General features: G+C 42.5%; 1 protein-coding gene across 2 annotated transcripts in view; it reads right to left on the bottom strand.

Annotated features, from left to right (window-relative positions):
* Positions 1-1,418: 1,418 nt before the first annotated feature.
* The window catches only part of LOC308657609 (tubulin alpha-1C chain), a 37,107-nt gene continuing 16,632 nt past the window's right edge, over positions 1,419-21,893 (bottom strand). The window contains exons 1-4 of one of the 2 annotated variants that reach the window (XM_081309441.1): positions 9,028-9,255; positions 5,470-5,692; positions 5,188-5,336; positions 1,419-2,477 (exon numbers count right to left, since the gene is read on the bottom strand). In XM_081309441.1, coding sequence (XP_081165567.1) covers positions 1,503-2,477; positions 5,188-5,336; positions 5,470-5,692; positions 9,028-9,030 — 1,350 coding nt within the window. In that variant the 5' untranslated portion in view covers positions 9,031-9,255 and the 3' untranslated portion in view covers positions 1,419-1,502. Of the gene's footprint in view, positions 2,478-5,187; positions 5,337-5,469; positions 5,693-9,027; positions 9,256-21,893 lie in introns of those variants that run through there. The other variant, XM_081309440.1, reaches the window with a different exon arrangement.

The following is a 21,893-nucleotide window of genomic DNA, read 5'->3' as shown; positions in this document are numbered from 1 at the left end:
AGCTCCTCCTGCCTGCTCCAGCAGCAGAAAGAATGTGGTCCTTCTGAGAAGAACCAATAGGTCAATTCGTCCTTAGAGATGGGGCATAAACTCCTAAAAAACTTCACTAAGCACAAAGATTATCTGGTACTAAAAGTTTGTCATGCTATGTTCACATATATAACATGCAATTTTGTGGGGGGGCAGTAGGGAGGGTGGGTATTGGAGAGAGATTGAACCCTGGGGCACTTAACCACTGAACCACATCCCCAGGGTCTCCCTAAGTTGCTGAGGCTGACCTCAAACTTGCCTCAGACTCCAAAGTCACTGGGACTATAGGCATGCACCACCATATCCAGCTCATGCACAATTTTTAGATGTGCTCCTCAGAGGGGCTGAAGTAAGCAGTGGAAAGGGAGTACAAAACACCAGCAGGGAAGAGATGGTAATGATGTACCATTAGAGTAAGGGAAGTCATGGAGAACAGGTGACTTATGTCTGCAACTCTGCACGCCCCCATCCATCTTAGGCCACTATGTTTAGTTATTTATATGCAGGAAGCATCGAACTTGGCTTCCTCTGCACACTACCTGGCTTTTCAGTCATTGACAATTCAAAATTTGCAGATCACACCAGACACATGAATACCCATCTTCAAGCTCTACAGCAATACACATTGGTGTGCTTTTATCCCTCTGACCTCAAGTACCATACTGCTTCCAACAGGTGCTTGGTAGAGGGTCCAAATTAACGAATATTCTTCAAATCTTTTCTACAGAAAACAATTTCCCTACTTCAAAATTTCTCCACAACATACATTAGGTTTAAATACCAAAACGGAGCTGTTGTGGTGGGTCACGCTTGTAATCCCAGTGACTCAGACTTAGGAGGCTGAGACATGAGGATCACCAAGTTTGAGGCCAGCCTCAGCAACTTAGACCATTTCAAAGGGCTGAGGGTGTAGCTCAGTGGTAAATTTCCCTTGGTAAAGTTCAATCCCCAGTACAAAAACACCCCAAACCATTATCAACCATTAACCCGTGACAATTAAAATTGTCTCAGCTAGACCTGCTTACTCCAACCAATAACTCTAATTCAGTATGTGCCACTATAAGTTTTGTCTAAGTATAAAACAAATTAACATAGCAAGTCCTTCTCATGAGTAATAAAATACAGTACCTTAAGCAAAAACCCCAAATCTACAGAATTAAGAAGTCTTCATTTTAATATCTACAGGTGATTCACAGCCACTTAGTTCAAGATGCACTGACTCAACAAAAAGCTATCACCCTTCATCAATTCAGGTCTAGATATGCACACAGTAGGTACTTGCAATTATCAGTCAATTCTTCAGGTAGCTTATCTGTCAGCCTCAATTGGTCTTAGGCGGGTCAAGTATTCACTGAGATTCAGAAGCCAGTTTGACATTTAAAATGGAAATGCTTTTATTGATAGTTCAGGGTTAAAAGAGACACAGATAAGACAAATCCAAGACAATGGAGTGTGAAATCACAGCAGCAAGGTCAATACTCTTCACCCTCATCCTCTCCCTCAGCACTATCTGCTCCAACCTCCTCATAATCTTTCTCTAGGGCAGCCATGTCCTCACGGGCCTCAGAAAACTCTCCTTCCTCCATCCCCTCACCCACGTACCAGTGAACAAAGGCACGCTTGGCATACATCAGGTCAAACTTGTGATCCAGGCGAGCCCAGGCCTCAGCAATGGCTGTGGTGTTACTCAACATGCACACAGCACGCTGTACCTTGGCCAGGTCTCCACCAGGAACCACAGTGGGAGGCTGGTAATTAATGCCAACCTTGAAGCCAGTGGGGCACCAATCCACAAACTGGATGCTGCGCTTGGTCTTGATGGTGGCAATGGCAGCATTGACATCTTTGGGGACCACATCACCACGGTACAACAGGCAGCAAGCCATGTATTTACCATGGCGGGGGTCACATTTTACCATCTGGTTGGCTGGCTCAAAGCAAGCATTGGTGATCTCTGCTACAGTAAGCTGTTCATGGTAGGCTTTCTCAGCAGAAATGACGGGGGCATATGTGGCCAGAGGGAAGTGGATGCGGGGATAGGGCACCAGGTTGGTCTGGAATTCTGTCAGATCAACATTCAGGGCTCCATCAAATCTGAGGGAAGCAGTGATAGAAGACACAATCTGGCTAATGAGGCGGTTAAGGTTAGTGTAGGTTGGGCACTCAATGTCAAGGTTTCTGCGACAGATGTCATAGATGGCCTCATTATCTACCATGAAGGCACAATCAGAGTGCTCCAGGGTAGTGTGGGTGGTGAGGATGGAATTATAGGGCTCAACTACAGCTGTGGAAACCTGGGGAGCTGGGTAAATGGAGAACTCCAGCTTAGACTTCTTGCCATAATCAACAGAGAGACGTTCCATCAGCAGGGAGGTGAACCCAGAACCAGTTCCCCCACCAAAGCTGTGGAAAACCAAGAAGCCCTGAAGACCTGTGCACTGGTCAGCCTGAAAAAAAAAAAAAAAAAAGGAAAAAAGTTAATTTTATCATTGATAGAAACCTGGTGGAGATGGTAATGAACTTCTATAAATCAAAGATTAGACTAGCAGGGATTTTATTTTAGGGTACTGGAGATGGAACCCAGGGCATATCAACCACTAAGCCACACCCCCAGCCCTTTTTATTTTTTGTTGAGACAGGGTCTCACTAAGTTGTCTAGGGCTTCACTAAATTGCTGAGGGTTTTGAACTGTGATCCTCCTGCCTCAGCCTCCCAAGCCACTGGGATTACAGGCATGTGCCACCATGCCCAGTTTACTAACAGGGCTTTTAAAACTGAAGGGAAAATCTGCTTAAAAGGCAGATTTAAAAGTGATATACTGCTGGGCATGATGGCACATGCCTATATTCCAAGAGACTCAGGAGGTTAAAGCAGGAGGATTGAGAGTTCAAAGCCAGCCTCAGCAAAAGCAAGGCTCTAAGCAACTGGGTGAGACACTCCACCCCCACAAAAGAGGGCAGGGCTGTTTCTGGTAACTTATCAGCTGGAGAGTCACCACAGGTCTTGGATTATCAGCCACGTATAATGATGTCTCAAAGACCTGGAAGGGGGGCTGGGGTTGTGGCTCAGCGATGAGTGCTTGCCTAGCATCCACTGGGTTCCATCCTCAGCACCACATAAATGTAAAATAAAGATATTGTGTCAATCTAAAACTAAAGACCTGGAAGGGGTTTTTGAGTTAAAATACGACAAAATAGTCAAGTTCCAATGCTCTGGTGGTAGTCAGGCTGGGTATGGATCTGGCTTTACTAGTTCCTCACTGTATGACTGTTACCAAATTCATTGAGATCTCAGATTACTGGAGTTTTCCCACTCATATGGGATATTCTGACTAACAAACAGCATTTTGACCTTTCAAAGGAAGTACTGTGTTGACAATCCTTTTTGAGTGGGGGGTGGTGCCAGGGATTGAACTCAGGGGCACTGAGCCACATCCCCAGCCCTATTTTGTATTTTATTTAGAGATAGGATCTCACTAAGTTGCTTAGTACCTCGATTTTGCTGAGGCTGGCCTTGAACTCTCAATCCTCCTCCCAAGCCACTAGGATTATAGCCCAACCACACCTAGCACGCAATCCTTTTTTTAAAAAATATTTTTTTTTAAAGTTATTGATAGACCTTTATTTTACTTATTTATATGTTGTACTGAGAATCAAACCCAATGCCTCATATATTCGAGGCAAGCACTTTACAATTGAGCCCCAGCCCCAGCCCTGATAATCCTTCTTAAAGGAGCTCATGATCCCTCATTTCACTTATCTGGTGGATTCATACTCTGAGTAACACATGAGATCCATCTATGAGGCAGATCCTAGTCTGCTGATTATACCCATTAAACATCCTATAGACACAGAATAACAAAGGACAAATGCAATTGTTTTGGAAGTAAACATCACCATAGAACCCTAAATGGCTTATACTAGGTTGATTTGTCCCTTAAGGCAGATCCTTCTTGATTTTCAGACCATGCTTGTAACTGAAGCTTGATTTGCAAGCATAGGAACCATTAACCCAATTTTGCTGAGAAGCCTAGATAAACATCTGAGAAAAGAATGAAGCCATAAATGGTGGTGCAAGGACATTCTTTTGGGGCTGAGTTTAGTATAATGTGATTTTCCTGATAAGCTACTCTACCCAAGTTTCAGTGCTTGATTTTTGGTTAATTACTTACAGGCTGCCCATATGCATAAGGAGCAAAGAGTCATCTGATTGCCACTCCTAATTAAAATCATCTAAACAACACACTTAACTTTCCTAAGACAAAGTGGCTTAAGATTTTCTTGCCACAGAGCCAGCAATGCTGAGATCTGAGACAAACTAGGGTATTACTTTTCTGTGATCACATCTTAAAACTTCAAAGTTTCAATGACTGATTCTTGTTTCTGTCATAAGGAAGCTTCTCCCAACTCTTTTAGCTTTTTTTTTTTTTTAAGAGGTTCCCCTTGTTGGCTGTTTCTAGACAATGTTACACTGGCTTCTTGTGCTGAGGATTGAACCCAGAGCCACCTGCATGCCAGGGAAGTACTCTACCACCGAACTACACCCTCTATTCCTGGACTTTCAGAGACAAGCCTAGATTTTTTTCTTCTTTCTTTTTTTTTTTTTTTTGTGTGTGTGTGTGGGTGGTGGTGGGGGAGTACTGGGTGGGAATTAAACTCAGGGGTGCTCCACTACTGAGCTAGATCCCCAGCCCTTATTTATTTGGGGACAGGGTATAAGTTGCCATGGCTGGCCTTAAATTTGCAATCCTTCAGCTTCCTAAGTAGCTGGTATTGCAGGAGCAATCAATTGGTTACATGTAGGAGTCAGCCACCTACACATCGTGACTAAGATGATCTAAAAAGGGGTATGTCTCAGCTTGAAGCAAGGAAGCTTAATTGTTTTGTTAGTGAAAATGTTAAGCCTCCCTGGTTCTCATCCTGACACCAGGTAAACTATCTTTACCAAATGATCACCAACTGCCCCAAATCTGCTTCCTATAACATGCAGAAGTAGGGAAAAGATTATTTGCTCCTGCTCCCATAACCCAGGACTATACAATTAAGAAGCCCAATTAATTTAGTGAGCAGACCAGTTGCAAAAGAATGATGATCACAGTTTTGTCTCTAAAATTGTAAAATAAAACTGTCATTCATCCCACTTTAAAGCTATATTTACCAGCTTTCGAATTCGGTCTAAGACAAGGTCGATGATCTCCTTGCCAATGGTGTAGTGGCCTCGGGCATAGTTATTGGCAGCATCTTCCTTGCCTGTGATGAGCTGCTCAGGGTGAAAGAGCTGACGGTAGGTTCCAGTGCGAACTTCATCTGGAAAGGAAACCAGTCACTCCTCATTAATAACCTGCACAAGCCTGCTCAACTCTGGTGAGGGGATGGAAGGTAAGAAAGACAATATGTTTATGTGATCAGTGGAGAACCCAGGACAGATCCATCAACTCACCAATGACTGTGGGTTCCAGGTCTACAAACACTGCCCTGGGCACATGCTTGCCAGCACCTGTCTCACTGAAGAAGGTGTTGAAGGAGTCATCTCCTCCCCCAATGGTCTTGTCACTTGGCATCTGGCCATCAGGCTGGATGCCATGTTCCAGGCAGTAGAGCTCCCAGCAGGCATTGCCAATCTGGACACCAGCCTGGCCAACGTGGATGGAGATACACTCACGCTGTGGGAGGATGAAAGGAAAAATGTCAGAATATGACACATCAGATGAGAAATTGGGAAGGGTTCACACCTAAATGACTAATTAACCTTCAAAGACTTTTTGGAGGCTATTCCTGCCCAGGGACTATTTCACAAGCAAAAATCTTTACTGAAGACCAATTTAGAGATCACAAACTTAAGGCCAGTCCAGCACTTTAGTGAGACCCGTCTCAAAAATGAAAAGGATTGAGGATATAGTTTAGTGATAGAGTGAGTGCCCCTGGATTAATCCTGAGTGCAAAAAAAAGGAAAAAAAAAAAGGAATTTTTTTTTTAAACCAACAAACTCCTGCTATGACTCATGGAGAAAATGCTAGATAAGCAGTAGCTAGCTGTATTTAAAATATGTGGTTGGAGGCAGCCTTTTCCCTGTGGAACAATCTAATCTTTAGGAAGAACATTTTTCCTTTACCATCAGCCCATCTTGGAGAGAGGGGAGTGTTAATAAAGCCAAAAGGGTTGCCAGGACTTTTAGTGCAATGCTTTGAGAAATTAAGTTTCCTAGTAAAATGTACATATATCTCTGGCACTAAAAAACCTGGCTTCAAGAATAGTGGAGAGGGGCTGGGGATGTGGCTCAAGCGGTAGCGCGCTCGCCTGGCATGCGTGCGGCCCGGGTTCGATTCTCAGCACCACATACCAACAAAGATGTTGTGTCCGCCGATAACTAAAAAATAAATATTAAAATTCTCTCCCTCTCTCACTCTTAAAAAAAAAAAAAAAAAAAAAAAAAAAAAGAATAGTGGAGAACTATTTGTTTTCCTTTCCTTGGTGAACATGGGTATTTAGAAATCACCAAACTCATTCCTGTTTGGTAAAATAAGGCAATGAAGATAGAATCTGTACTTACAGACTTAAGAGGAAAACAAAAGGATGTTTATTATTTTTATCACAAATCAGATTAGCTTAATCTAGAGACTAGCAGAGAATTTTCAAAATATTGACACTAATAATCTCCCATTACTTTTCCTGAATAGTAAAGTTTTTAAAAGCTTCCAATTACTAAACTTAAAAAAAATCAATATCAGTCATGTTTCTCCAAGGACCTAGTTTCATAATCCAATAAAAAAACCATTACTCACAACCTTTGATTTATCATCTCCTTTTCACCTACATTCCCCATAAAACAATCAAGCTCTTCCAGCAACATCAGCAAGCTCAATATTATGTTGTCTACTTGCTTAGCTCTAGGAGCCATAGGGAGAATTGGAGCTGTTTGTTCTAAAGAGATCTCGACTATTTACTATTGCATCATATTTATCTTTATCAGGACTTTGAAACTCCACAGCCCCAAAGCTGGAAAAAACCAGATTATCTGTCCATGATGATCCTCAAACAGAACCAAAGAAATACAGTATCTAGTACCTAAGACTCACTCATTCTAACAAAGCACTTTAACTAAACCTTGGCATCCAACCTTTCTTTCATTGATCACCAGTTTTAAACTTGGGGTTGAATGGGTGTGTGTATGGGGGGGGGTGTTAACCACTGAGCCACATCCTCAGCCTTCTTACATTAATCAAGACAGGGTCTCATAACCTTCCTGGCTAGGCCTCCTGAGCTGCTGGGATTTCAGGCATGGACCATACACTGTTTAAAGCAGTTTAAACTGCTTTCTTGAAGCTTAGCAGACAAAGTCAGTGGCCACTGCTTGCTTTCCACCCTTCATGGGCCACTGAAGAGATGAAGTAAAGCTGCAGGTGAGCCACTTAGTTTAGCATTAACTGGATGAGCAGCCACTGTCACTTGTATAAAAAAAAAAAAAAAGAAAAATTTGTATTAATCAGTTTGCTTAAACAGGTGTGCTGTTCTGCTCTCCTGCCCTTTAAACAATCCCACTGGTTTCTCAATCACTTTTACCTGTTGTCTTTTTGTTTTCCTCTTGGTGAAAAGCATTCAAAGCAAGTTGTTCCAATCAGGCACACTTTTTTTTTGTTTTGACACAATACATTTTATTTATTTTTATGTAGTGCTGAGGGTCAAACCCAGTGTCTTGAAGGTACTAGGCCAATTCTCTAATCTTGAGCCACAACTCCAGCCCCACTTTTGACAACAGTGGTTAGTCTGGTCAGCTACTCACTATATCCATCCCCTCCAGCTTTTAAAAGTATACTGTTTCCAAACATTGAATACAATGGATACTTTTTTTTTGGGGGGGGGGGGTACTGGGAGCCACACCTCCTGTCCTTAGCCTCAGCAATTTAGTAAGCTGTCTAAAAAAAAGATGAAAAATAAATCTGGGGATGTAGCTCTGTGGTAAAGCGCCTGTGAGTACAATCCCCAGTACAGGGTGGGGGGGGGGGGGAACCAACCAAAAATCCCAACTGTCTTTTAGATACCGTCAACAGGTGTTCTTAGTTTTTTCAAATACCTTTGAGAAGCTATTTAGATAAGGGTCAAGTTGTGCATAGTTTCTTTTTGTGTGTGTTGGGAATCCAAACCAGGGCCTCATGAAAACTTTTTGTCACTGAGCTACACTCACAGCCCCAGTTCCATGTTTTTGGAAAACTGAACTAAGAACACGTTGTTGGTACTAGTGTACTCTGTGGGGCTTTTTGTTAGGTTTGTTTTTTTGCACATTACTGGGGATTGAACCCAGGTTCTTGCGAGTGCTAGGCAAACGTTCTATCCCTGAGCTGCAGCCCCAGCCCTACTCTACAGTTTTCTAAGAAAATATCCTTTTACGGACTTGTTTCTGAAAGCTGGTTTAAGTAGAAAGCTTCAGCTATAAACATTCCACTAAATTAACACTAGAGAGGCAGGATTAGGCAACGCGACAGTTAATTATACCCTTTAAAGGAGGAGTTCTCCTTCTCCAGGTGGATTGGTGCAACTGGAAGCACTCTCCAAAGGCGGCCACAGGTGACTCAACAGCGAGTCACAGGGCGTGGAAGGAGTGCCCGGAAGTCCTCCCGTGCCTGATGTCTAAGGCAGTGTGAAGGTGAGGTCATTTGGGGAAATGTGGGGAGAAATTTGGCTTCTCCATGTCCTTGGGGACCAATATAAAGGCGCCCTACCCTTCCCAGAGTGGTGACAGGGCCTGGAGAGGCATTTCACAAGGATCGAGGGCTTTCTGTTTACACCAAGAAAAGTCTTGGGGACGCATCTTCCGAGCCCAAATCGGTATCGGTCCTGTGAACTCAGCTTTTTCATGCCTGCTGCTGGAAGCCAGTTTGACCAGAGGCGGCCGGAGCCGTCAGCTGTCCTCGCAGGAGCAGTCCCACGTGCAGCCCGCGGACCCAGTCTCGCTTGGGACACTTAACTCTTCCCGCCCCACTACTGGGTGGCCCTCACTCACCATGACGGGTTCTTGTAGGGCTGAGCGGCGCGGGATGAGGCGAGGAGACGACGACCAGGAGCTCCCACTGACAGACTGCCAAGGAGTCCGGGGGAGAAGTAACGAGAGGTCGACTTGCCGGGATGGGCCCTTTATATCCCTCCCGCGGCCACGTGTCGGGAGGGCCGGCTCTGGACCCCGCCCCGGGCCTCTGCGGCCCCGCCTCGGAGCCCGGCGCCCGGGCCAGCGGAAAGGGTAGAGGCGCGCAGCGCTGATTGGTGGGTTCAAAAGTTCAAACCAAACTCTACGTAAGGATCCAGGAAGGAGAGAAGATGGCCAAAGCCGGAGAATTGGCTAGGTGGAGCAGGAAGGGGTTGGGACGGCGACTGGTGGGTAGAGGAAGGCGTGGCGTCTGCGCTACCTTTAGAAAGTGGGGGTTGTCAGGTGCGCAGAGTCCTAGCGAGGGGAAAAGCCAGGTAAAGCGGGGGCAGCCGCGCCCAGGAGGAAAGTCCTTCCCGCCACCCACTCCGCCCCATCCCCGCTCCCCGGACTTGCTGTCGGCCTGGGTTACTTAGTTCCCTACAAGGTCTGGCCTGGCCTCGCCCCGGGGGAGGCTCCACGCCTGCCAGTTCCTCTTCGAAGAGTCCCTCTCCGCCCGACGCTCTGTCCTGGCCGCCGGCCCCTCATTCCCCGCAAATGAAGGATCTCCAGAGAACGCCTTGTTTTCTATTGTACGTCTTAATGATCACCAACAGGTCTTAAACCTTTATTTTCACCTTTGTGGTTGCCTTTCTTTACTTATTTTCCTACCTACCCTTTAAATAAACCTGTTGGTGTCTGGTTTTTGGTACTGGGGATTGAACCTAGGGGTGCTTTACCACTGAACTACATCCCCAGTTCTTTTTATTTAAAGAAAAAAAAAATTTTGTTGTATTTTTTTGTACCTTTATTTTACTTATTTTTATGTGGTGCTCAGGATCTAACCCAGTGCCTTACACACGATAGGTAAGTGCTTTACCACTGAGCTACAAACCACAGCACCTTTTTTATTTTTTGAGACAGGATCTCATGAAATTGCTCAGGCTGGCCTGGAACTTGCCATCGTCCTGCCTCAGTCTCTGAAGTCACTGGGAATACAAGTGCGCCATTGATCTGGTAGCTTCCACGTTTCTATTGTTTGTGATGCAGAGTAATTGGTTTTTTGCATATGCATTACCACATTTCATCCTTCCACAAGACCTGATTGCTATTGTCCCCATGTTACAGATAGGAAAATTAGGGCTCAAGGAAATAACTAGTTGAAGGTGACACGGTGGGAGATAGATCCCAGCTCTGTATGAGTGCCCCTCAGCACTACCTTTTTTTCTCCTTCTTGCTGAATATATCATTCTGACCAGCCCTGCAAAAGTTGATTTCTCAGAAGCACCCTTTATTTTATTTCATTATTCTCTTTTTTTTCCTGCTCCTTCATCATGTAATCTTAGCTCTTAAGTTCCTTAACCATCTCTAGGACATGGAGTTTATGAAAATATTAAGAGAACAAAAGTGATTGTTCTGCAGAATAGATGTTACGTGGCTTTTTCCTGAAGTAAGAAAGGCAAAGTGAAAGCGAAAACAGGTTTTGGATACAGAGCAGGCAGAACTCAAGGTACATGCCAGCTCACAACAAATGGCACCTATAGAAATAACTGTGGAGGGGCTGGGGTTGTGGCTCAAGTGGTAGAGTGCTCACCTAGCATGTGTGAGGCACGGGGTTTGATCCTCAGCACCACATAAAAATAAAATAAAGATATTGTATCCACCTAAAACCAAAAGAAAAAAAAAAGAAAGAAATACTTGTGGAGCTTCCTTTCAAATTACACTACACTTATCAAATGCTTATTCACTATATTATGTGGTATACTATTCTGAATTTGGAATAACTAGTGTCTTAACCTGCTGTTAAATATTTCATTCTTAAATTAGTAGTTTTTCAACTAAAATATATTTCAACTAAAGTATATCTAGCACATTATCTAGATGCTTAGGGAATATATATGTTAACCAACTGGAGGTTTTATTCTAGAAGGCTTTATGGTGAAGACAGTTTTTATTTTTTACAATACTGTGAATTGAACCCAGTGCCACTGTATCACTGAGCTAAAATCCCAGCCCATTTTTACTTTTTGTTTTGAGACAGAATCTCCATACATTGCCCAATGCTGGCTTCCAATTTATGTTCTTCCTGCCTCAGTCTCTGGAGTAACTAGGATTACAAACATGCATCACTGCATCCGCCAAACAATTGTTAAATAAAAATTGGAGGCCATTGTTTTGAACTAAGCTCCTATATGAGGTCCCAATAGACCAGCACAAAAGTAAAAATGGGGCAGGATGGCATAGTGCATGATTGTCATCCAAGCTACTCAGAGGCTGAGGTAGGATCATGTTCCAGGCCAGCCCAGGCAATTTAGTGAGACAGTTTCTCAACATTAAAAAAAAAAAAAAAAAAAAAAAAAAAAAAGTTTGGGAATGGCATTCAGTGGTAGAGCACCCCTAGTACCACCTCTAGTACCACACACATGCACACAGTCCCTGCAAAAATGTTAAAAACAAAACAAAACAGAGTCATTCATATTAAAGTTAAACCTTACCAAATCAAAACTAAGGTTATCTGGTCTTCTAAAACACAGGAGAGAGATAACAGCCATATTTCCCAAACTGACAAGTTTCAATGGGTATGAGGGGTGGAGATATAGTTCAGTGGTATAGTACTTACCTAGCATATGCAAAGCCCTGGGTTCAATCTCCAGTATTGTAAAAACAAGCAAACAAATAATTAAAAACAATCAATAGGCGTGATAATGAAGTTCCCTATGCTTTAGGTTCTTACAAAAGGGAACCTAGCCAGGTGTGGTGGTGCACACCTGTAATCCCAGTGCTCAAGTGGCTGAGGCAGGAGGATTCTAAATTCAAAGCCAGCCTCAGTAACTTAGTGAGGCCCTGAGCAATTTAGCAAGACCCTGTTTCAAAATAAAAAATAAAAAGGGATGAGATGTGGCTTGCTGGTTATGTGCCCGTTATGTGCCCCTGGGTTCAATCTCTGGTACCAAAAAAAAAAAAAAAAAAAAGGAATCTAATATTCCTAACATTAACCAATCAAGTTTTTTGTTTTGGGTTTTTTTTTTTTTTTTCCCTCAAACCTTTTCTATTTTCAAACAGGGTCTCTCTAAATTGTTGAGACTGGTCTCTAACTTTAGATCCTCCTGCCTCAGCCTCCAGAGTAGTTCTGATTACAGGTATAGGCCAACATGTCTGGCTTATTTTTCTATTGTTCTGTTTTCCCATCCTGTCTTTACAATGAAAGTAACTTTGAAATGGCCAATGCACTTTTTTGTTGTTTTTGCTTTTTTCAATTCTTTTCTGTCTAAAAAAATCAGTGTCCTCTTCTCAGCTCATCAGCACACTTAACTCTATTTTATAGTGTGAGATATTGCCTAATTCTAGAATTACAAAATCTGATTAATCACAAAATCACAAGATAATTAAGATCATTAAACTAAATTTGTTGTAATTCTTTCTTGTGATACAGTAAACTCAATACATAAATTATCTAATTTGAGGCTGGATTGTGGCTCAGTGGTAGAGTGCTTTTGTAGGATGTGTGAGGCACTGATTCTTAGCACTGCATATAAATAAATAAAATAAAGGTCCATTGACAACTAACAAAATATTTTTTAAAACTATCAAAGTGCTAGAAAGTGAAGAATGCTATAGAAAAATATAGAATATCCTTGCCCTATATATGCCTTGTCCAGTCACCAGCCACCTGCCACTGTGGACTTCTGGACTGATCTGATTCTGAATGCCCTTAATTGTCCACACCCCACCTGCTAGAGAAAAAGGACTTTGGGTTACTTCCCCCAACATGGCCCCTATCAGCAGGAAGTAGCTTGGAGATGTCATCATCCACTTTCCGTAGACATGGTGTAAAGGTAAAATTTCTAAGCTGATTCTAAGCTGCAAAAGCCTGAGTTAAAGTGTAAAAGACTGGGCATTGTAAAGTTTCTAAATTGCAAGGCCTGGGCTAAAAAGTAAAAGACCAGGTATTGTTAAAATTGTTAAAATTCCTCTGCTACCCCCAGAACCTGTAATCCCTGTAGCTGTTAGGACAATACCTGAACTGCCCAGTAAATATTTCCATTGATTCCCTGGTTGTTTAATAGCTAAGGGCTCTAAGTAGCTCGGCACGTAAGCATCCAGGCCCCAAAACCAATCAGTTTAAATGTGTACCCCGCTTAGGAGTGACCAATCACCCCTGCCCAGACTGTTCCCGCCAATGAGTGTACTAATCATGTCTCAGAGTTGTTGTTCAATTTTCCCGCGCCTCATGATGATTTGTTCTGATGTATGCAAAGCCCCCCGCCCTCTCCAAAAAGTGTACTTAAGCTCTGCTTGATCTCTGCTCGGGGCTCTGGGCTGCTCTATCTTCCTGAGTGAGCCTGGAACCTCAGCATGCTGAATTAATAAATCCCCTATGCCAATTGCATGAAGTCAGTCTCTTGTGTGGTCTCTTCCTCTGACACTCCGCCGGACCCTTACAAAGGAAGCTAGAAATTGACAGTGGGGAATTTGTAAAGGGGTTCACTTGATGCTTTGACTATATCCCTTGTAGCTTTCAAACTTACATGCTTTTTCCTTTTTCCAAATCTTCTTTTCCCTAAACTTCTCCCTGAACTTCTATGCCCTAAAATTCTTCTCCCTGATCTTCTTTTCCCTGATCTCCTTCCTGATCTCTTCTCCCTAATCTCATTTTCTCTGAATCACCTCTATAAAAGCCCCTGTTCCTGCAAATGGGCAGAATCACAGCCTTTGTGACAGGAATCCCCATGTGTTTCTCCTTTGCTAGCAAAGCAACAAACTATCCTTTATCCTTTCCTCAAAAAAAAAAAATATATATATATACATACACACACATAAATAAAATAAAGGAGATGAGTGTGCTGGGAATGGAGCAGGAAGGAAGCTGCAATATAACAAGGCAGGCAGCATTAGTTTTTGGTTTTTTTTTCAAATATTTATTTTTTAGTTGTAGTTGGACACAATACCTTCATTTATTTTTATGTGGTGATCAAACCCAGGGCTTCGCAATTGCGAGGCAAGCGCCCTACCATGGAGCCACAACACCAGCCCCAGCATTAATTTTAATGTGTGAGATTTGAACAGACTCAAACGTCATGAATATTTAACCTGGGAGTATAGTCCTAGAACAGTCAAGCAGTTGAAACAAAGGCCCCCAGACAGGGGTGAGCCTTTTTCCTTCCAGTACTGGATTGAACCCAGGGCTTTCTACCACTGAGCTACATTCCCTGCCCTTTTAATTTTTTTAGTTTGAGACAGGATTTCATTAACTTATAGAAGTTGTTCTTGATAGGACCCAAGTTCAAGAATAGCTGCCTCAGCCTCCTGAGTTGCTGGAATTAGAGGTGTGCCCCATAATGCCCTTCTTATTTTTTATTTTGAGACAGTAAATTGCCCAGGCTGACCTAGAACTTATGATCTTTCTGCCTCAGCCTCCTTAGTAGCCAGCCTCTGCATTTTAAAGTCATCTTAAGTATTGGGATTCACATTTAGGCTTGCTGCCCTCTGCTGGAATTTTTTTGGAGGGGAAAACATTCCTGGGTAGATAGTTAAAACTTTAACCTTTATATAAACAGATCTTTATTCTAAACATTACTGAGTGAGGAGAGGCAGAAACTGACTTTACTTTCTAATTGAAAATTTCCAGAATTCACTAAAAAAATTTTGAATTATTTTGTAAGGGTAAAATTTCTAAGCTGATTCTAAGCTGCAAAAGTCTGAGTTAAAGTGTAAAAGACTAGGGCATTGTAAAGCTTCTAGATTGCAAGGTCTGGGCTAAAAGGTAAAAACCTATTGTTACAATTCCTCTGCTATCCCCGGAACCTGTAAGTTGTTAGGACAATGCAGGAGCTGCTCAGTAAATATCTCCATTGATTCCCTGGTTGTTTAATAAGCTAAGGGCTCCAGGTAGCATGGCACGTAGGCATCCAGGCCCCAGAACCAATCAGTTTGAATGTGTACCCCACTTAGCAGTGACCAATCACCCCTGCCCAAACTGTTCCCGCCAATGAATGGACTAATCATGTATCAGAATTGTTGTTCAATTTCCCCGCGCCTCATGATGATTTGTTCTGATGTATGCAAAGCCCACCGCCCTCTCCAAAAAGTGTACTTAAGCTCTGCTTGACCTGTGCTCTGGGCTCTGGGCTGCTCTCCCTTCTTGAGTGAGCTCAGAGTCCCAGCGCGCTGGAACGGATCCCCCCAATAAAATCCCCCTTGCAATTGCATGAAGTTTGTCTCGTGTGGTCTCTCCTTCTCCGACGCTTCGCCGGACCCTTACATTTGGTGCGTTGGCCGGGAACTGCGCATCGCCGGACAGGGAGACCCAACGAAACTGCTTTGGGGGTAAGTAAGGCGCCTTTCTCTCTCTTTCTCTCTCTCTCTCCTCTCCTTCTTCTCCTTTTCTCCTCCTTGTTTGCTCAGGTGCGATCGCTCAGGTTTGGTCTCTGGCGGCTCAATGGTGGGCGTAAGTCCCCAGAGGGCATAATCTCTCAGAGCCTCGGGTGGGGTTGGCAGAGTGTGTGTGTGGCTGTCAGAGGAGAGCGTAAGCTCCCCCTGGCGGTGGCAGGCAGACGTGTCTAGGGAGCCACAGGCCACGCCCCCAAGGGACGCTTTGGGGGACTCGGGGGACGGAGGTTCCCCCCATCAGGTAGAGGGGTGTATTTTGCTGCCAACCCGTCTGGTTTTGCCGGCAACTCTTTCTGTTGAATTCACTGTCTGTCTTTAATTTTTGCCTCTGAATTTGTGTTAAACGTTTACTGTGTGTCAGTGTTTGCGTCACGTTTGTATCGTCTCTCGGCGCTTCAGAATTGCCCACCCTCGGAGTTGATATTGTCTTTCAGTTGGGCCGCATGGCCATCTAGATTATGGCTTCTAACCTTTCAGGACCTTTGGGAATCTCTTCCTGCATGGGTGGGGTCCGCGCAGTCCGCTGGGAGGATTCCACCCGGCGGTATGGCGGATCTGTCCTGTCCCTGTTCCTCCCGGCCCCTCCACCCACCTGTCCTCTCCGCCCCCTGGCCGTCTCCCCTCCCGGGAGGGGAGAGGGGTGCTCCAGCGGGCGCGGTGGACGGGCAGACGGAATCGAGGTGAGGTCGGCGGGGGACCGCCCCTCCTCCCCCTCCTCTGCTGGTAACCGGCTGCCACCGGGCGTATTTCCACCACAGCGGGGCGGGTGGGGTTGGAGTAGGAGTCCGCAGGGGGCTGCGTCCCCCCCCCCAGTGTCACAGCCCTCCCAGCCGCAGTGATATTAAATTGGTGTTAATTGGCTTTAGAGATGGGAACCAAATTTTCAGTCACAAATTTTAACACTCCCGAGGAGACTTCTAAGGAGTCTCCACTCAGTTTTCTTGAGGAAGCCTAGCACTTACAGCCTAACTGTAGGCAGAGGATGAGCTTTTTGGGAGCTGGCTACTAAAAAGTTAGGGAAAAAAAAAAAAAAAGCCTAGTGCCTAAGGTCAAACCAAACTGGAGGAGCTAATCCTGTGGGTGGGAGATAAGACTAAGGGACTCCCAGCAGCTGCCAGAGCCATTTTGCTTTGGGGAACTCCCTTATCTCTTATCTACATTTTAAGGATTACTCCACCTTTGTTTACTTAAAAAGAAGGGACACTAAATGCAGTAAAGCCAGTCACACTGAGACCCTTGATTTTATACTAATAGTTGCCCCCTACGTGAAAACATCTGGTCCACTCGTGGGAAAGTCTATGGTGCCACTGATGGGAGTCATAATTAAATGAAAGTTCAAAACTTGGAGGGAGATATTCTTATCTGGTTGTCTGATTGTTTCTTAAAGACAAACTAGGTTAAATGTGTGTCTAAAAAAATAATTTTTTATTGTAACAATCTGGTATCTGAATGGGTTTCTAAAGCATTACACTATCTTGCAGTTAAAAGTTGGGTTTAAGCAATTGTTTAGTTTGATTTCAGGTAGTTCTAAAGAGTTTCAATTTTGAACTGGGAAGCCTAAGGAGATTTCACTAGGAGTACAGTGCATTGATTTGGGCAAGGATAAGTAAATTATGATTTGGTATCTGTTTCTCTCAGTGTATAAGATTTAGAAAAAAAAGTGTTGAATTAAAACGTTGGTCTGGCTTATTAAAATAACATTAAATAATTAATTAACAACAGTCTTGGAAATTCTCAAAAGCTTAATTTCAGATATGTATGGTAGTGTGTGGTTCTTTCTAAATTTTTTTAGGCAAATTTAATGTAACTTAATGCTACTTTAGGAACTTCAGAACAAGGAAAGTGGCTTAGAGGTCCTAAAGAAATTTCTTCTGATGGTAGAGATCCTATTTCCAGTTTTATGTGAGCAAGTTTTTCTAGTGTAAAAAGATATAAAATTTTGGGAATTGCTTCTTAAATTTGTATCATAATTTTCAACATCCAAACCTGGAAATATGACTTATGGCTAAAATGCCTCAGGCCTAAAGTGTCTGCTCAAAATAGCAGTTTTTCCCTGCTCCTTCCAGACCTTAGCCAGGGCTTAAGCTGATATGCAAACAGAAGCAGCTTGGGGCTCAGGCCCAAGAAAAAAAAAAAAAAAAAGAGTAAAAGTGTCTTTTTACCTGAACTCAAACTAGACCAGACCAAGAAGTAAATTGTATAATATTTACTAACTACTGGCCAGTCATCTTTTTTTAGGACTTTTGCCTTTTCTTAGATTCTGTGTTGTTTTGAGCTCATGATTTTTATCCTACAGACAAGTTAATGTTTTTCTGATAAGTTCTATTTTTTGATCAACTGGAGTTTTTTTTAAAAAAAAACATTACAATGGAGATTTCATCTGCGAAAAACTACGAGGCCTTTATTATTGTTATGTGTACACACTCTTGTTATGTGTTGTATGTCGGTATGTCTGTATGTGTGTATGTCCATATATCCTGCAGTGATATGACAATTAACAAATGTGGAGCGCTCATAAAAAAATTAAAAATGGATCCAAATATCTTTGATTCACGTGATTCAAATGGCTCAATTTAAATTGGATAAAGAGATAAAAATAAAGAGGTCTTAAATTAAACTTATAAGTTTTTCTAGGTGTTCAAAAAGGCCCTAATAAAATGTTGATGTCTATAAAATAATCTGCTTAAATTCAAAAGTTTACAAGTAATGTTTCAAAATGTGAACAGAAAGAGGTTAACAGGTGAAAAAGAAAAACTAGAAGGTTCTAGGTATGGATTTAATAGAGGAAAAGTGTGTTTCTGGTTAAGAGTTTAAGTAATTAAGAGGGTTTAAGTAAGTGATGAAGAAGGTCTGTGCAAGTTGGTTATAAGTAAGTTTTTAAATAAGTTACACAACTATGGTTAAACAACAACTGTTGTTTTTCAATACTTTTCTTGTGCTCTCTTGCTCTGCATAATGAAGTTCCTTCAAATCCGATTACTTCCAACCAGCTTCTGCTTAGGCACTACCAGCCTCTGATGACTGATGGACCCTCAACATCTTCAAGAGAACAATTCACTCAGTGCTGAAGCTTACTACCAGGCACGATGGAATGCAACGGACATGGGACAGCGGGAAACAAGTTCAGAGAACCTCTTAATCTGCCATCCTGGATTCATGAGTCTTTATGTCCTATTAAGCTTCCTCATGGCCCTTGGTCTCTTTTCTGTCAGCCCCCCAACATGGAACTTCTGCCAGAAATTGATCTTTGCTCTAATTTTTATCTTCATCCTGTTTTTGTTTGCTCTGATCTTCTTCAGGTGTTGGTGATGATATCTGGAAAAACCTGCCAATAGACGGGTAGCCTGCCATTTATCTAAGCCCTGCTATCTCCCCCTTAGTCATTTCTTTAAAAGCTAAACTTGGTTAATATAAAAACATCAATGTAATTATGGTGTTATTAATGTGTTCATATCTTTCAGGTATACAAGTCTGTAAGGTAGAAGCTTCAAAAGAACATTATATCAAGCTGGTGTTCTAAAGTTGTATGGTAATTTTAGGCTTAAAAAAACATGTTGGAAATTTATTTATCATTTGTGTTCTATAACTGGACTTGTTATCAGTAAGATATGTAAAGTTCTATGTTGCTTTCTACACTGAGATACAATTTAAATGTATTTTTAAGTCAATAAGAGCCTAATCTGGGTAAAAATTTTATTGTAAAACACAGAAATACTTTGCTACTTTCCAACAAGAGGTTAGAAGCTTCCAGCCTTCCTTTAATTCATGTTTTAGATGTGATATTATGTTGTGTTAGCTAATATTCATGTGAACTTAAGCAATAATTTATATAAACTTTGTAAAATAATGTCTAAAAAGCAAAGATCAGCTTCAGAACTATAGTATTTAAGACTTATAAAGAGCCCCACCTTACTTGAGATAAGGCTCTATGTCACATCTCACTGCATGTGAAAGTGACTATGAAAGAAGTAGGCCAGATTTCAGTGCATTTAAAGTTGTGCCCAAAAGTTGGTTTTTGTCACGATTGCCAGGATACCAAACAGGGGATGTACTCTGCCAAAATTCTAGGTAGCTATTACATAGACTAAATATGTTTTTACCCTAGTTAGTTTTGTTTTGTAATTTGCTTTTAGATGGACTAAGGATTGCCTGTTAATATTTTAAAGAGGTACTGCTTTAAAAACTCACAACCTGGGTTAATTTAAGATAATGAGTTATAGGGAGTTGCCACCTACAGGATAGAGAGATAGACATTAAAGTTTAGTACCCTTAATATAAGGCTGTTGACTCATTTTGCTAGATGTTTAAGATTAAGTCTTAAAATTAAAAATTTGGCTCTTGCCCTCTGAGTCAGTCTGAATCAGGGAATAGGGAACTGAGCAAAGGGCTCTGCAACTCTAGGCCACATAACTTCCCGAGCAGGGAGATTAATGAGACCAGTGGAGGGCAGAAGGCCAATCAGTGCATTTGCTGTAAAGAGGAGGGTCATCAGAGAAGGGAGACATCCCTGATGCTTCTGAGGGAAGCCATATGGTCAAGCAAGGCCTGGACCCATCCTAGCGCAAATGACACTAGCAGAACTGAGAAGCTGCTGTGAAGTTCCCGAGGACTTCCCAGAGACTCAGCTGACTGTTAACAATAGGTAGAAACAGAAGTCAGTTTGACTTGCTTCATCTTAAACACTTAGCAAAGACAGTCAAAGCCAGAGCACAGCTGTTCCTAGATATCTTAAATGATAATAATAGTTAAATATAACCTCCAACAATAAGTAAACTAGAGGCTACAAAAGAAATTCTTAGACAGAAATGCCTGATAACTGTCAAAGGGACTGCTAGAATAGTTTTAGTCTAAGGCCTTTGTTTCTAACCAACGCAGGTAGGCTTGATGTTTGCTAGTATGGTTATCCAGCCCTGAGTAGCAGAATTAAAGATTTCTCTATTAGACACAGAGGTCATACTAACAAAGGATTTTGAAGGATCAGATGGCATTAGATTATTAGACTATATCTTAAGGGAAAAGACATCTGTAACCCTAAATGTTGTGTTGACATCCCTGACATTTCTGACAATGTGACAAATATCCTTAAAGATTTACATGCTCAGATAGAAGCCATGTCCTCAGCAACTTTGTTGTGAAAACAATATCTTAGCTCCTAGTTCCTGGTACTGCCTGATGGAAAACATTGTTAATCTTTGTCTTGGTCATTATATTCATTGGCATATTCTTGTGCTGTGGCATTTATTACTGCACCAATATGGTTCCAGTACTAATGAGTTCTTGTTTCTCTTATAGACCACCTATCACTCGAATGGCCCTCCAGCCTATTACTTCTCAATTGGACTTTTAGCATGGACCACTCGATAGACCCGATATTTTTAAGGGGGACTCCAAACTGCTTGCCCCACGCCGTCCCTTTTCAGCCTGAAGAAGCCAGAAAGATTCTCTTCGTCCCCCTTCCTCACAGCAGTAAGGAGTTCCCAAATTAGAGGGGGGAATGAAGCCAGATTTAAAGTTAGGTAGTCAGTGTAGTTAGATAAATCAGGGTCTAATATCGGGTGAAATCTAAAATGGAGGCCATGCTGAAATCGATTCTAGGAAACGCAGGATAACACATAGTGATCAGACAACAATATGCTCCACTGGCAGAAATGAAAAATGAGACCTTCCAATAATTATGATTCAGTACTTTTAAGATTAAAAGTAGTCAGAAAAAGGAGTGGGGAATGTAAGGGTAAAATTTCTAAGCTGATTCTAAGCTGCAAAAGTCTGAGTTAAAGTGTAAAAGACTAGGGCATTGTAAAGCTTCTAGATTGCAAGGTCTGGGCTAAAAGGTAAAAGCCTATTGTTACAATTCCTCTGCTATCCCCGGAACCTGTAAGTTGTTAGGACAATGCAGGAGCTGCTCAGTAAATATCTCCATTGATTCCCTGGTTGTTTAATAAGCTAAGGGCTCCAGGTAGCATGGCACGTAGGCATCCAGGCCCCAGAACCAATCAGTTTGAATGTGTACCCCACTTAGCAGTGACCAATCACCCCTGCCCAAACTGTTCCCGCCAATGAATGGACTAATCATGTATCAGAATTGTTGTTCAATTTCCCCGCGCCTCATGATGATTTGTTCTGATGTATGCAAAGCCCACCGCCCTCTCCAAAAAGTGTACTTAAGCTCTGCTTGACCTGTGCTCTGGGCTCTGGGCTGCTCTCCCTTCTTGAGTGAGCTCAGAGTCCCAGCGCGCTGGAACGGATCCCCCCAATAAAATCCCCCTTGCAATTGCATGAAGTTTGTCTCGTGTGGTCTCTCCTTCTCCGACGCTTCGCCGGACCCTTACAATTTATTTTTTTAGATGTTGATGGACTTT

Source organism: Spermophilus citellus (genome assembly GCF_964194105.1).
Source record: "Spermophilus citellus genome assembly, chromosome: 10".
NCBI classification, from domain to species: Eukaryota; Metazoa; Chordata; class Mammalia; order Rodentia; family Sciuridae; genus Spermophilus; species Spermophilus citellus.
This window is presented reverse-complemented; position numbering and strand designations above follow the sequence as displayed.